At 47.0% G+C, this 15,501-nt stretch overlaps 1 protein-coding gene across 1 annotated transcript in view; it reads right to left on the bottom strand.

Moving 5' to 3' along the window:
- Nucleotides 1-101: 101 nt before the first annotated feature.
- Nploc4 (NPL4 homolog, ubiquitin recognition factor) overlaps nucleotides 102-15,501 on the bottom strand; it is a 54,527-nt gene continuing 39,127 nt past the window's right edge. The window contains exons 14-18 of the mRNA XM_032914193.1: nucleotides 8,484-8,555; nucleotides 5,307-5,402; nucleotides 4,179-4,295; nucleotides 3,058-3,160; nucleotides 102-2,390 (exon numbers count right to left, since the gene is read on the bottom strand). Of these exons, the coding sequence (XP_032770084.1) occupies nucleotides 2,233-2,390; nucleotides 3,058-3,160; nucleotides 4,179-4,295; nucleotides 5,307-5,402; nucleotides 8,484-8,555 (546 nt within the window). The 3' untranslated portion in view covers nucleotides 102-2,232. The remainder of the gene's footprint in view (nucleotides 2,391-3,057; nucleotides 3,161-4,178; nucleotides 4,296-5,306; nucleotides 5,403-8,483; nucleotides 8,556-15,501) is intronic.

The raw sequence follows: 15,501 nt of genomic DNA, 5'->3' as shown, positions 1-15,501 counted from the left end.
CAGTCCAGGTTCTAACACACGACTGACCCCATGCCTTATGAGGCAGCACATACAGGCCACACTGGTTCTGGGCACAGGAACAATGCACTGGGAGCAGGACAATCGCTTCAGGCGCTTTTATTAGGTTCCACTGCAGGGCTGGGGTCCACACCCAGCCAACACACACTTGTGAGCCCAAAGCAGAGCCGAAGCGGGAGCACCCATGTCCCAGGAGCCGGCTGCGGCTGGTCAGAGCAAGGCCAGGGCTAGACCCCATCTCTGAGCCTGATGAGGACCATAACAGCCACTGGGTTCGTGTGGGTGTGTGCACACAGGCGCCTCTTTTTGGGCTGTAGGGCCTGATGGCAGGAAGGACTAGAGGTGGGACCAGGGCCACCTCCATGTAGGAGGAGGTAGCTGAGCTGCCCAGGTCTGAACCTAGTGTAGGGCTCACTCCCAAGCCAGTAGCTTTAGCTTGACTCTCTTTGGACAATAAAATAAAGTGCATTACTGAACAAAGAGTAACTCAAAACCATAAGCAGAGAAATCACAAAAAATTTCTTTAAAAGTCAGAGAAAAACAAGAATTATGTGGATGCCAGAACTCGAGAACGTAATTAACTTTGTAGACAAAGATGAATGGGGGAATAAGCAGTAGCAAACAGGTCTCCAGAGTCTGTGCTGCCCAGCACCTGCCCAACGTGAGTAATAGTGCTAGAATGATTGGCATCAGAAACATTGCTTAGTTGCAGACACAGAAATACAAGGACATCCAGTCTACCAGACTTAGGGACAGAAAAAAACAGAAAGGTGAAGCCCTAGCCGGGACACTACCAGGAGGGAGGTTAGACAGCCCTCAGCACTTTATACTGCTGGCAGGTAGCTAGAGAGATTGCTGGCCCTGCTCTCCACCACTCCCGACCCTCCAAGATGACCCTGTCAATACCAAACCAAGCACAGTGGCTCCTCAGCTCCAGGGCTGTAGCTTCAGATCTCATGCCAGGTGAGACCGACGGTGCTGGCCAGCCCTGCCACACGATAACCTAGCAACAAGTGTTCTGTCCATAGGGCCAAAGATGGGGAAGGAAGCACGGGTGCACTCTACTCAAGTGACACGCATGGCTCCCAGCAGTCCACAGTTGGCATGGCCTTTCCCAGGGTGAAGGACAGCTGACTTAGCTCTCATTAAGGCAACGAGGCATCAAGATATCCATATCTTACCTGGGTAAGGGCTGTCACAACGCAGCCACACAGGACCCTCAAACTGTTTCTACATGCCTCACAGTGGTCACAGGGGCACCTTTTCTAGGCTTTCTCAACTGCCACAGCACTGTGCAAGAAGGCCATAATGTAGGGACACATTAGGGACCAGAACTCCAGGGTTGCCCTAGACTTGAAGGGGCTGTCTGTGAGGCAAGAGCCACTACTGCTCTGATGAACCACCTGAGCTACCAATCGCTACTGTCTGCAGCATGGCAGGCAGGAAAGTCTCAGGCACTGAGGTTTGCTTCAGAGGAGAAAAGATGGTGGCCTCCTGCCCAATAAACCACCCAAGAGGGGCTGCACTGAAGGAGGAAAGAGAGTAGAATTAAATCTATCTCACTCCATCTGTGCAGTTTTATCTTAAAAAACAAAACAAAACAAACAAACAAAAAAAAAAAAAACAATAAATAAAAGTTTCCTGGGTGGGAATTACTGGTAACTGCTGATTTCAGACAAGTAAAGGGCAGGGATGTACTACACTGCATGTCAGACCAAGGCTACAACACCCTAGCCACACATGCTCCCAAAGGAGGGACACAGCCCCACAGCAAGGGAACAGAGACAGCCAGGAGCATCCATCCAAACACTGGGGAAGAAGGTAAGAAGGCAGAAAACAAAAATCATAGAGGAAGGAAAGACGGCTGGGTGACAGCAGCACCCTCTCTGTGCACCCCGATTTCAGGTGGTTAGTCGGAGGTGTCCAGTCCTCCAACACAGTGGGGAGTTATTGACTAAGTGAGGCAAGTGGGGTGCTCTTGGGCAGGTCTGCTCTGCCTTTCCAGTTGGGAGGTTGTGTTCAACCCCAGCACAGCAGTTGGGGTTCTTTCTCTTCAAGATCTGCACTGAGACGCTTCAGTATATCTGGAATACCAGGGTAGCTGGCCCCACTGTTTCAGGGCTGTGGGCTTCAGGCCTTATAGGGAACATATGGCACTCCAGACTTCAGAGAGGGCTGGACAGGCCCAGTCCCACACAGCAGAGGTCCAGAGCCCTAGGTCCGGGGAAGGCTGCACATCTCGCAGTGGCCTGTGCCAGGCTGGTTCATGAAGGTGCAGTGCTGACAAGCCCACATGGCAGAGGTAGCAGCGCGTGCAGAGCCCCCGACTGCACCAAACTCATGGAGGCCTGGGAGCTGCACACCAACAGTGCCTGTGGGGTAAAGTGAGAGCACGTCATGTCTGCACAGAAAGAGACATCTCGTGAGAGCCACATGGCAGGGGCAGGGTGGCTCAAAAGTCCCTGTTTAAGCCCCAACTGTCAGCACATCGACTGTTTTGGCTGCAGTCAGCAAACGCCTCCCTATTTGCACTTGAAGTCTGCTCCCTGTTGCTAGGTATTTCTGCGAGAACCATCACACCCTGCAGTGAGCATCTGCGTAGCTTCACTCTCATATAAACTCTTTGTACCGTCCTTTGCTCTGGTAAAGGTTCAACAGTGAGACTGCTTGCTACATCCCAGTCCAAAGATCAGTAGTATAGTTTCCTAAGAAACTCACGCCTGCTCCTAAGTAGAGTTCAAGTCCAACCTGCCCCACGTTCTCCGAGGCACTGTCGATTGGTCTGGTTTTGGTTTTTCATTTTACTACTCTGATAAGCATGTGGTGGCTTCTCATGCTCTCACTGCCATTCCCCTGAATGATGACAGCACAAGTCCCCTAACAAGTCCAGCCAAGGTGGCTGGCCACCCATGTCTGTCCCTTTGCCCAAGCACTCAGGAGGCACCTGGGTCAGTGGTCCGGTGTATAGCGACAGAACTCATGTTCTACTCATGTTCATTTTGACTATGACCCTTGGTAGAGGGGAATGGAGACACTTACTGCACAGCTGCTCAATGGTGGCCCACTGTTCAGACTTTTTCCATGTCTGTGCTAGCTCCTCGTTTCTGGTCCTGACGGCTTCTAGCAGCAGGCTGATACTGTCCTGCAAGAATCCACAAGGAGGGTTGCATTTTGCTCTGATTGAGGGGGAAACACTCTACTAATTTTTTTCTCTTAACATTAATAATATTTTTCAAAGAAAATTGAAAAAGAATCTCAGAAGCTGTCACTACAAAACACAAGCTGCATTAGACCTGTCACCTTGTATTCAGATGGCAGGGCTGACTTGAATCCACAACCAGGAAAAGCAGAGTTCCTCATGCAGAGCATCACACTGGGTGGTAAACATGTCATCCATGCCAAGTTAGGTGAGCATATTCTAATATACATGTGGCAAGCTAGGTGTGCATATACTATTATACATGTACAACAAGATAAGAGGACATTTACAAGCTGCTAGATCTAATTATTCTGGGAAGGACAACTCTATTTAGTCACCTTAAGCAAAGAGGTGGAGTTAGTGTGATCAAGGTCAGACGACTTATTCCTGCCCCCCTTTGCATTTCTGTGTATCTCAGGCAAATAAAGACCATGGAAACAGGACTCTCATGCTGTGAACGCCCAAGGCATGCACACAGGCTTTCTGTACAACCTGCTGCCCTGCTCTGTTCAGAGAGCACCTACCATCTGCAAAATATTCACAGTCACTCTCCCTTATGGTAAATCTTTAAAATGCCAAGTGTGCAATGGTGTGTGCAGGTCTCGGAAGCTGGCAAACTTCCTGGGCTCAGGCCACTAACAGTAGTGTTTCATAAGGTGAGGTGGCATCAGGAAGCTGCAGAGACACTGGCTCTGAAGGAGTACAACTGGGACGGTGTCAACTGTGGGGTCCTCAGGGCTTCACGCCAGATGGAGGCTCATTCCCTCTGTCCAGTCATTCTCAATAACCAAACTATCCTTCATCATGAAGGCTAAAGGTCAAATATCTCCATCAATAGTAAAGAAAGGTCCCTAGTGAGGTGCTGCGGTCTGCATATTCTCACATGCTGGGTCTCTTGACACCAAGCTTCATACCAGTCCTTGGGATTCAAGGAGAGAGCAAAGGGCAGCAGGGCTGATACCTGCAGTGGCATGACTTCATTGGTGACCAGAAACAACAGGAGATGGAAGTCGGAGATGGTATCCAAGAACACAGATGAGGTATTCTGGGACAAGTAGGTGGCCAAACTATGGAAGTCCTAAGGAACAAGTCAAAAGGAGTAAAAAAGTTTATCACAAATCCCTAGTAGTAAACCAAGAAAGAATTGTCTCCTACTAAACAAACACATAGTAAACAACGCAGATACACTATCTGTCTCAAAAACTACCAAGGAACTGCAGAAAAGGTGTAGGGAGCCAAAGAGCTAATGTGACTTTCTTGCCCAGGGAGACCTAAGCACAACTGACCCAGGTATGTAAGCGGGTTCAGATCCAAGACATTGCTCAGGTAAACAGAAATCACCCCTTACCTATCCTGGCTATCTATACCAGGCTGGCCTTGAAGTCAGAGAGGTGCCTGCCTCCAACTCCTGAGTGCTTGAATTAAAGTCGGGCAACATCACACTTGGTAAGGGCAGCTTTTAAACAACCAGGCACACATATCATCGTGGGCATCTCAAAGGTCTGCCAAGTAACTGGCACCATCCTACACCTACAAACATCTGACATCCCTGGATACACAGGCTGTGAGGAACCACACCAGAAGTAAATATTACAGCTGTTCCTTAGCCAATCATATCCTGAAGAGCTGGTACCAAGCAATCCTAAAATGAATGGAAACTTGGGTCTGGTTAGACTTGAGGTTAGCACAAAGGATGGGGTGCTAACCCCATCAACACCCATCAAAACCACACGCCAGGCTACGTGGGACCCACAGAAGCTTGATGGACCCTACATGTCCAAGAGACAGCACAGCAGGGCAGACCAACAGGAAGAAACTAGAAAAACCTTGATAGACAACAAAAAGTGATAAATAATATTGGCAACATTGAGAAGCCAAGTGAGAATGAATTGCTGACGAGCCTGGCCCATGGACTCCAGAGGATTTAAGCACAGTTACCTACACTGCCTAGTAAAAAGGGGCCTCTAAGTGATCAATAACACCCAGAACAGGGCCTGATAGGACCTGTCAGATAATGAATCAAGGGAGTGTGAAAAGGCAGTTTGGGGAATCAGACCAATGTTAGACAAAGATAAGACAAAGAGCTTACCTGTGTCTCACCCAGCACATCCCGGTTTTCAATAGGAAACGGATTTTGAGAAATAGAAAAAGTGTAAACTGGATCCTTGGGGAAGGTGGTTGTGATCTAAAGAACAACAGCAACAACAAGACTGTAACACGGAGCCAGAACGGGACCTGCACTCCTGCCTATGCAAGAGTCTGGGCACCCAATCAGAGCTGTTAGGTGTTGCAGTAAAAATAAGAGGGCAGAACGGTTCCTGCGCATACCCTGGCAGTTGCGCTCTCACTAGTTCTGGCTCCAGGGCCATTAGAACTAGCGCTAATTTATTGCAGTGGCTCCATGATGCCCCCAAATACTTTCTGACCTGCAGTCTGTGGGCTGTTCCAATGTAACACCCTGTCAGAACCCCCCCGCCCCCCAATTCACAGCTCTCTGGCTGGTTTCACTAAGCCAGGCATACACATCAATTCCATGGTGGGCCTGGTGCGTCCTGCCACCATACACTCTCTTGAACTAATGACATAAACCTACAATAAGGTGTGTTGAAGGAGACTGTGTCATCCTCAAATAACAACCCTCAGACCCTGGGAACAACATAAACAGGTGTGTCTCTGCCTCCCCAGTGCTGGCACTAAAGGTGTGCAACCGCTGCCCAGTAAGAATCTGTGCATCTGACTGGGCTCCCATGTAAGCAGCTCCTGGCGATTTAGAGCTCCTGGCGATTTAGAGCCTGCATGACACTAATTACAGCATACAGATACATACTGCAGTTCTTCCTGGTCAAATCAGGAACTACAGAAAGGAATAGAACATCAAAAGCCAAGAGGCAGACTAAAGGCATAAAATTCTCAATACTATGCTTGGGGGCAAGTGTAGATCAGCCAGTAAGGACCTGAGAAATACCCGTGACCTCCAAGAACCTCTAAGAGACCACTCCATGAGACACCCAGTTTTATAGGAAAGGTTAACAGTCATGGCAACTGTTTTCCTCCAAGGTGAGTAGGCAAATCTTTCCTTTGACTCCAGCATGTTTTAGTTAATGGCAGAGGGCACTTTAAATCTATCACGTAATCAATAGAATAGTGGCCTCAGGGTCACTGGTGACATGTGCAGGAATCAATACAAACACAGGTTGTATTCCTGTTGGCAAAGGCCTCTTACCCACAAAAGCACCCAAGTGCGAGTTCCCAGCACTTCTGTCTGACATACTTCTTTCTGCACATGACACCAGCATCATCAGGTCATACCCTGTCCAGATATAGAGTAACTATTCTGACTCCTGTGGGGCTATTTCTAAAGGAATGAAAGAAAATGTTGCTCTGGTCCCTGTGATCTGTTTTCTCCATCAGCAAAGGCAGCAGGCTATTTCTGGATTCAGCTCTGCCAAAGTCAGCACTCTCTAAGGAGGAGCTGAACCATCAGATGCAGAGATGCATGGCCCTTCAAAGAGAAGTATCTGCAGCAGCAAGGCCAAGCATGTGGACTTGCGCCATGTTCTGGCCATAGGGCCTCCAGTCACTGTCTAAGAAACATGACTGGAGCATCCCCCACACAAGGCACTGAGTATGGGCCTGAGAGCAGCGTTCCCGTCAGGTTTGAACACTAAACAGGGAGTATAACCGCGCTGTGAGCAAAAGCTTGGGGACACTCTCAGGTCTCTTCTTTTGGGAAGTCACACACAGGAGCAAAAGGGAACTACAGAATATTTACTAGTATTTACCATCAATCCAGAGCTACTGTGGTACACACTTGTAATGCAGTTACTCAAGAGGCCAAAGCAGGAGATCCTCAGTTTGAGGGCTGCGGGGCAATAACCCTGCTCAGACCGTCCTGGGTTTATACTTTCCCTGTGTGGACCAGCCATCCTGGCTTGGGAGATGACTCGGCCACAACTCTGCTGGGATAAAGCTACCCTACTCTCAAGTTTAACAGCAGCAGGTACTCAGGGTGGAAGACTTATGGCCAGAAACAGGCAGATCTCTATAAATTTGAGGTCCTGTGTCAAAAACAAAACAACAACAATCTCCCCCAAACAACAAATAAGCAAATAAAAACAACAAAAACCCAGCAGATAAGCTGTGGCTCACACCCCATCTGAAGCCCTGAAGAGGTCAAGGCCAGATTACAAGTCTGAGGCTGGTGAGGGCTACACAGCATGACCCTGTCTTACAAAGGGGTTTGGGGGAGCGAGAGGCAGACAGCCCCAGTCTGGAGAATGTGGATGCCATAGCAGTGCTGCTGAAAGGTATGGGAGGTGCTAGGGTGAAGAGTGGCTTAGGAAGCTCATTCTGAATCACGCTGACTCCTCCATCAATCTGCTCTCATCGTAATTACACCCCAGGTAGTATAGAAACAGATGCCTTTATGGCCTAGGTAATAAATATGTTCTCAGGAACTGTCAGTTGAAATGGAGCTTCAGTGCACTAGGCTCAGGGGATGCAACTGCTCCAAATCCAGTAATACTTTATTGCCTGAATCATATATTCACCCCAAGTCCAAATCCAGCCCAAGCAGATGCTCTGGCACAGCAGCAATGTAGGAAAGGAGCCACCTCCAACCCTCTGGACAGCACCGGGCAGGTAGTGAGACTCCAGCTGCTGTGAGTCACCAGGCTTTATCCTGGGCACTCACTGCCCTGTGGCCAACAATGTGACTGTGTCTCTGTGACCACCAAACTCCTCTCGACAGCCTGAGAGGTTGCAGCACAGCCAGCTCTTCGTACCTCCTAGAGCTCTATCCAGAAACAACGCTGGCCCTCCCTACTCACAAACACTAAGTTACAGATTGTCCCAGGAAACTCTTGATGGAGTGGCCCCTAAGAGTACTTGCTGTGCCAGGCAGGACAACATCTGCACCTCCTGGGCAGTGGGCAGCTTCCAGCCAAGCCTAGATATACAGGACTGTTCAGATAGATACCCTTGGGACTCAGCTCCATGAATCATCACTGCCTTCCGGAGGCCATAGGGCGGAACTGGGGGTAGGTGTCTTTTGTTTGTACTTTAGCATGAGTTAATCCCAAGGTTGTTTAAACTGTGGAGTTTATGGAAACTTGGGATTTCATAATCAAGAAACAATCCTTGCGGCAGTGTGTGACTCAAATCTCCCTGGTTCCCTTCCTCGTGGCTATCACATCACCTAGGAGTCCTGGCCTTCATGGGGACTATGGTACCAGCCTGTTAAGTTTGAATACAAAGGAGTACTTACATCTATGATGAGATACTCCACAGGCAGGGGACGGGCCAGCTGGGTGATCTCATTGCCAAACTTGTCTATGTCCTGAAACAAGCAAAAGTCAGCAAGTGAAAGAAGGTGAAGCGACAGTGTGCCTTCCACACAAGGTGGTGGTGGTTGTTGTTATTATCATTATTATATTATTATTATTATTATTATTATTATTACCACCATCACCACCACCACCACCACCACCACCACTTCTTTTCAAAACAGGATCTCAGGAACTATATGGACCATGTTGGCATTGAACTTGTGGCAACCTGATTCTGCCTTGCTAGGGCTGGAATTACAAGTGCACATCTTTTTTTTTTTTTTCAGAGCTGAGGACCGAACCCAGGGCCTTGCGCTTACTAGGCAAGCGCTCTACTGCTGAGCTAAATCCCCAACCCCATAAATGTACATCTTTATGCCCTGTTCTCTTACACACTGTGATCTGGCCAGGAGTGATGGCACATGCCTTTAAATGCAGCACTTGGTAGGTCAGGTAAGAAGAGCTCTAAGTTTGAGGCCAGCTTGGTCTACATTAGTGAGGTCAAGGAATATATAGAGACCCATCTCCAAAAGAAATGTATGTATTTTTGGAAGTATTTCCACACATTGTATTTTAGAACTCTCTATTATGGCCCTGACCTTCCTGTCTGTTCCTGGGGGAACTTTGAAGGGGGACAGAGTAAGCATCACACCCCACCATGACCTGGCACCACCGATGGCTTAGAGCTGAAAACAGCCTGCAGGGTCCTCCACAGTCACTCAAAATCTCCTTCTTAAAAAGTTGTACATTTCTGACAACTGGACTTTATAAAAACTTAGTACATACACAAAATAAAGAAATGTACAAAAAAGCGTACACGTACATGTACACACACACACACCACCAATATGTCAAATTCTAAACTTGCTTTGCTTTGTCAGATGCACAAAACATAAAGTTTAATTATGGGGAAAAGTGGCCAACATATGTTCATTAGTCATAAAATGACAATTAGATGTGATTTATGTCAAACATGCTGAGTTCAAACAGAGCTCTAGAAATAAATTCCTGAGACCTGATGCTCTTTATTAAAGACCTGCAAGGAGTCATTTTCTATTTCAATCATTACCTAACATTGTGTTGTACATAAATGTGTCAATAATTTCTAATTATAGTTCCTTACATAAAAGTTTATTTATTGAGGACCTCAGACCCAAACTGTCTACCAACCATATGTCCCCAAGGTGTGCCATAAGACCACTCCCAACATATCCACACCTTTCAGGGACCTGAGGGAGCCAGGCTATCTTTTTTTTTTTGGTTCTTTTTTTCGGAGCTGGGGACCGAACCCAGGGCCTTGCGCTTCCTAGGTAAGCGCTCTACCACTGAGCTAAATCCCCAGCCCCCAGGCTATCTTTTAAGATAATCATTGCAAGCTGTTCCCAAGTTAAGCTGGTCCTAAACTAGTCCCATTTCCTACAGAGATTTCAACAAAGACTTGCCCTCTGCCCTACCAAGAGATCTGGCCCAAGTACGTACGTACGTACGTACGTACACACACACACACACACACACACACACACACACACACACACACACACACACCCTGTATCAATCCATGCAGCATCTATGTGACGAGTGTGAGTTTAGTCCCTTCTTCATGTCAAACGAGGAGATATCATGCTCCTGCAATACCTACTAGGATCTGCTTACTTCTGCTTACTTCCTGTGAGGGTCATGACCTTCCGCTGACCCGGGAAAGTTCACGTTTTTCCTCCTTACACATGTGATCGCAAGGTCAGGATGGCTCCGTGTTCTGTGCTTCTGCTTGTCTGACAATAGTCCCACAGATGTGGACCCACTGAGGGGCTCTTGGGCCTCAGAAGAGACAGTTTTCTTGCCGGAGACAGGGTGGGAGGTAGGAATCAAACCCAATCAAACTAAACCACCATTTCCAAAAATACATGCTTGCCCCTACAAGAAATAACCTGCAACAACTCACACATAATTAGCCCATCTGGAATTCATCTTCAAATCTAATTAAGCTCTAATATGCAGAAACATTTTTCCAGCACCTGTTCACTTTAATCTTCCCCTCCAGGGAATTTTCTTGTTAAAAACCCCCACTCTTTCTTTGTGTTGTGCTATTCTTGTTCAAACTTAACTACCCAACTGTACCTTTCTGCTCACCACAAAAATAAAGGTGCTGTAGCTCCTGTTTCTCCCTAGGGGAAAACAGGGTAACGTGTATCTCCAACCCCCCACCCCCCCAATGCCTTCACTCAAATGCTTTTGCCAGCCAATCCGTAGTCCTACACAAAATTTTAAAGGCAATTACTTTTTATGGGCCTTAGCAAATGTCAGACAGAATATACTAGAAGGAAGACATCTTAATTCTAAGTTTGACAGCTGCCAAAGTGTCAGCAGTTTTATCTATACCTGGATCGAGACACGGGAGAGGGAGAGATCGTGGCCCCCAGTGCCTCGCTACCTACTGCAGTCCATGTCCGCAAGCACTGGTTGTGACATAAAAGAGACATAGATACTGATGTCTTTGTTATCCCGGTCAACACAGGCTTTGAGGCTTGGTGAGTGACTCATTGACCAGTTGGTGTCACCCTGAGTTAGATGGATAGATGAAACCCTGGCATGTTGCTGTTCCATTAACAACTGGTAGGACAGGTAACTAGCAGCACTGATCCGGGAAGCACTCAGAACACAAGAGCTTGTAGAACAGGGAGCTCCTCTCATAGCACATAGCACAATGCAGGAGGCAGACATAAGCCAGAGACAACATAAGCAGCAGATGGTGCTTCTCAGGCACCTGCTAGGTTGCATTCTGCATGTCCTGGTGGTCTGTCTGCCCTTCCCAACTGCATGTGTCACAGGCAGGCACTGTCCTTGTCCCCAGTGCATGAGAAATGATAGGCTGCTGTAATTGGCTAGCCCAGTAAGTACCAGAGAGTAGAGCCAGTATGTATATCAGTGAGGGAAATCTGGGAAAACACAGGACTCATTTAATATAGGGTAGCATTTAACAGGTATCTTTAATACTGAGAATTCATCCTAAGTATTAAGTAGTAGTGTGCACGAGGAACTAGTTATAAGAGGACCGAATTCCTGCCTTGTCTCTTCTCTCACTGCACATACTCAGACCCAGAAAATGCTGGGTTAAACTAAACGCTCTTACACATTTATGATTCCTGCATCACTAAGGTGGCTGGCCTGGCCCGGCTCCTAACTGTTCCTTTGCCATTACCGGCCTTGCCTCCCTAGCCTACTCCTAGCCCAACACCTAGAGGGATCTTTCTACACAGTTTGTGCAGTGTCTTCTCTATTCAACCCAGTCACAGTGTCCATGGCACTGCACGTACCCTTCCCCATCTCTCATCCAACAATACTGCCACACAGCTTTTTGTGCTCCATATTAGAAATAGGCTGCTACCTTGTCTGTAATGTAATGATCCTTCCCAGATCCATGGGCCAAGCTGTCACTGCCTACTGAAACTCTACACAGTTGAAAAACATCTTTCTCTACTACAACAGTCTCTAGAGTACAGGGAGACCACTGTACTCTCAGCTGATCCAAGACTCTGCAAACAAATGTCTGATAGTTCCGAGATGTTCCCTAAATGTAAGTGAATGTCAACCAAGAGTGTAGGGGTAATGCTGATACTAAAGTCCTATTCCCCAATTGGTTTTTGATCCATTAATAAAGATGCCAGAGGCCAATGAGCTGGGTGGAACAGGCGGGACTTCTAGGTCCTGCAAGTAAGCTAGCAGTCGCAGGAGAGAAAGGAAAGGAGTTACTGCCATGCTTCAGAGGGAGAAAAGTCAACCAGTCATGTAAGCTCATGGCAGAGCAGTCATGGGTCATTTCTCCAGGCAGGAGGCTGGGACTGAAGGTGGCTGAGCAACTGAGGTTGAGGGCAGACAGTGCTGAGCTGGGTGTACCAGGAAGTGCACGGCAGCCATGGTAGGCTGGAGGCACCCAGCAGTTGAGCCAAGAAGGCAAGTTGAAATTGAGCACTGTGTGTGTGTGTGTGTGTGGGGTGTGTGTGTGTGTGTGTGTGTGTGTGTTTCATCTGCAGATCCAATATTCTCTGGACGGGGGGCTGGTAGAGTAGTATCACCTGTTCCCGGAGCACTAAGGCAGGGTAGGAAAAGCTACATGCAACAAAGAGGATGTCCGCAGAATAAAATAGATCAGTGGGCAGGTCAGTGTCACAGCCTGAGGCCAAAGAGTAAAAGCCAGCATTTGCTGTCTAAGGTGTTGTTATAACAGCAACAATTACTACCTAATCTAAGGTGGTAGAAGAATATTAGGCCAGTCCAAATGCTCATGGTCAGATCTCAGGTGGTACTCAGACAGGACACGCACCTCCTGAATCCGCTACTCTTCTGAAGTTAGAGTGCAAAGTGGGAACTTTGGGAAAGTGGAAAAACCATAGTACAAACCTACAGCATTCTAAGCTGATCCCTTGGCTGAGCTTTAGGACTTGCTGGCTTAGTTCCGCTGAAAGAGATTGCTATAGAAAAGAAAACTGACCTTTTTTTTTTTTTTTTTTTTTTTTTGGTTCTTTTTTTTTTGAGCTGGGGACCGAACCCAGGGCCTTTATGCGCTTCCTAGGCAAGTGCTCTACCACTGAACTAAATCCCCAACCCCTCTTGTTGTTGTTTTGACACAATGTCTTATTCTGTAGCCCTAGCTGGCCAGGAACTCACACAGGTGTGCCTCAACCTGCAGAGTGCTGAGATTAAAGGGCTTTTACCACCATACCTAGCTTGGTATTTTTTTTTCTTTTTTTCGGAGCTGGGGACCGAACCCAGGGCCTTGCGGTTGCTAGGCAAGCGCTCTACCACTGAGCTAAATCCCCAACCCCTAGCTTGATATTTTAAAGTACTAAACAAAACCACCACATCACAACAACACAATGCCAGGCTCCTGCAAAGACACCTCACTGATATCTTTGCAGGAGTAGTTCCCTCAAATCCACTAAGCTGGGAACTACAGCCAGAAACCCAGAAAGCTTTATGCTATATAGACTCTGTAAGGCACAAAGCTAAAGGGCTTTCTGCCCCAGGTCCTATGGGGAGGGAAGGAGAGGTGTCACTCTCACAGCAGGGGGAAGATCCTCAAGTGCTTACGCTTTGTGCACCTTGTCCACGTGGGTCACCAGAGCACCAGAACAACCTAATGTACTGATAGGAAAGAAACACACAAAGAAACCTTGGCATGGAAACCAAGATAGACAGACATAGATAGAAGGCTTGCCTTGATGAATTCAGATCCAAGTATCTATTAAAAAGCCAGGTGCCTTGGCCCAAGCCTGTAATCCTAGCACAGATGACAGACACAGGAGCACTGTTGGGGACTCAGCTAACTGACTACATTGCTGAGCTGTAGGATCAGTAGGAGACCCTGTCCCAAATTAAATGCAGAATAAGAAGGAGACAGACATAATATTAGTCTCAAGCCCCCAAACATGGGTGGCATCTAGCTGTGCACATACCCTTTCACACACACGTCACACAAACACACACATTCTAAAAGACATTAAAGCTCGCTACCTGTTTTGAAGACAGCATCTTACTGATGGCTCTGGTTGGTCCTAGAATTCTATGAAGACCCTTCCCACTTTTAAAGGAAGACAATTTTGTGAACAAAATTTTAGAGAGCGAGTTGATATATCTGTCAAAACTGAAAAATCTCACGCATGACGATTCTAATTTGAAGATATATGTACCAAGTTGCAAGATGTGGCCAGTTGTAACAACCAGAAATAACTGAAGTATCAACCAGCACTCAACTAATGGTCACACTCAAATTAAAGTAAATCTATTTTTTAAAAGTTGTTTTCTTAAACTGTCTAATTCCTATTTTTCTACAGAAGCAATGTGTCCACAATGAATATGTTCGGCCAGTTTCCAATGGTCCTTGTAGTTCAGGCAGCTGAGTGAAAGAAAACAACTCCTAGACCCTCACATCTGACTGTCTTGGGAATAAGCGGCAACAGCCAGACTCCTCAGGACCCACTTTCTGTCCTCACACAGCCAGCCCATGCATCTTTACTGTTTTCTCTACAGCACACATGGGTCAGTGCACATCTGAGTCCACCAGCTTCCTGGCCAGGGTTAGGAGTCTCTGCCCAATGCTCTTTCCTGCTTCCCTGCTGCACAGGAGACAAACAACAGCATCTCTTACACTGCACACACAGGCTCCCAGCTCCCACATCCTGTGAGTCCAAGAAAAATACACACACAGATATGGACTCCAAGATGCTTATAAAACACAAGACCAGGACAACATGCCATGTGTCTGCTTTAAATTCTATATGGAGCTCTAGCTGAACTTCTGAGTGGCTAAAATCTGACTCACAGGCAGAGGTCACCCAGGACTCTACCATGGAAATGTGATTATTCAGTGTCTCTTTGCCATAATTTTCAGTTTTTATGACCACAGACAACACTGGCATAGATAAACACAGACTTAGGTAAATAATGGCTTTATTTATGCAGTGTATTTTAAAATCCGCCACAGAGTCCACAGGACGACTAACAGGACTGCTTCAACGCTTGCGCTATAGTTCTCTTTGTCCAACTGATCCTTCTCTGAAACATAGGATGAACGGGCATCTCAACCTCATGGAGAAGCTCTTCTGCAAGTTCTCACAGACCAGATAAAGACATAAGAGTAACAGGATTGGGGTTGGGGATTTAGCTCAGTGGTAGAGCGCTTTGCCTAGCAAGCGCAAGGCCCTGGGTTCAGTCCTCAGCTCTGGGGGAAAAAAAAAAAAAAAGAGTAAGAGTAACAGGATTAAGGAAATACCAGTGTTCTCTTTCTTTTTCTTTCTTTTTTTTTTTTTTTTAAAAAAAAATGTGTATTTATTTATATGAGTACACTGTCACTTTTTTCAGACACACCAGAAGAGGTGAGCCATCTCTCTAGTCCCAGGGTTTTCTTTCTGAATGTAAAAGTTATACAAGGAATCTTGGTTTTCTGTGCTGTTTTTTTTT

The sequence above is a fragment of the Rattus rattus genome, chromosome 9, assembly GCF_011064425.1.
Source record: "Rattus rattus isolate New Zealand chromosome 9, Rrattus_CSIRO_v1, whole genome shotgun sequence".
Classification (NCBI taxonomy): Eukaryota; Metazoa; Chordata; class Mammalia; order Rodentia; family Muridae; genus Rattus; species Rattus rattus.
Note: the sequence above shows the minus strand (reverse complement) of the source record. Positions and strands in the feature narration are given on the sequence as shown.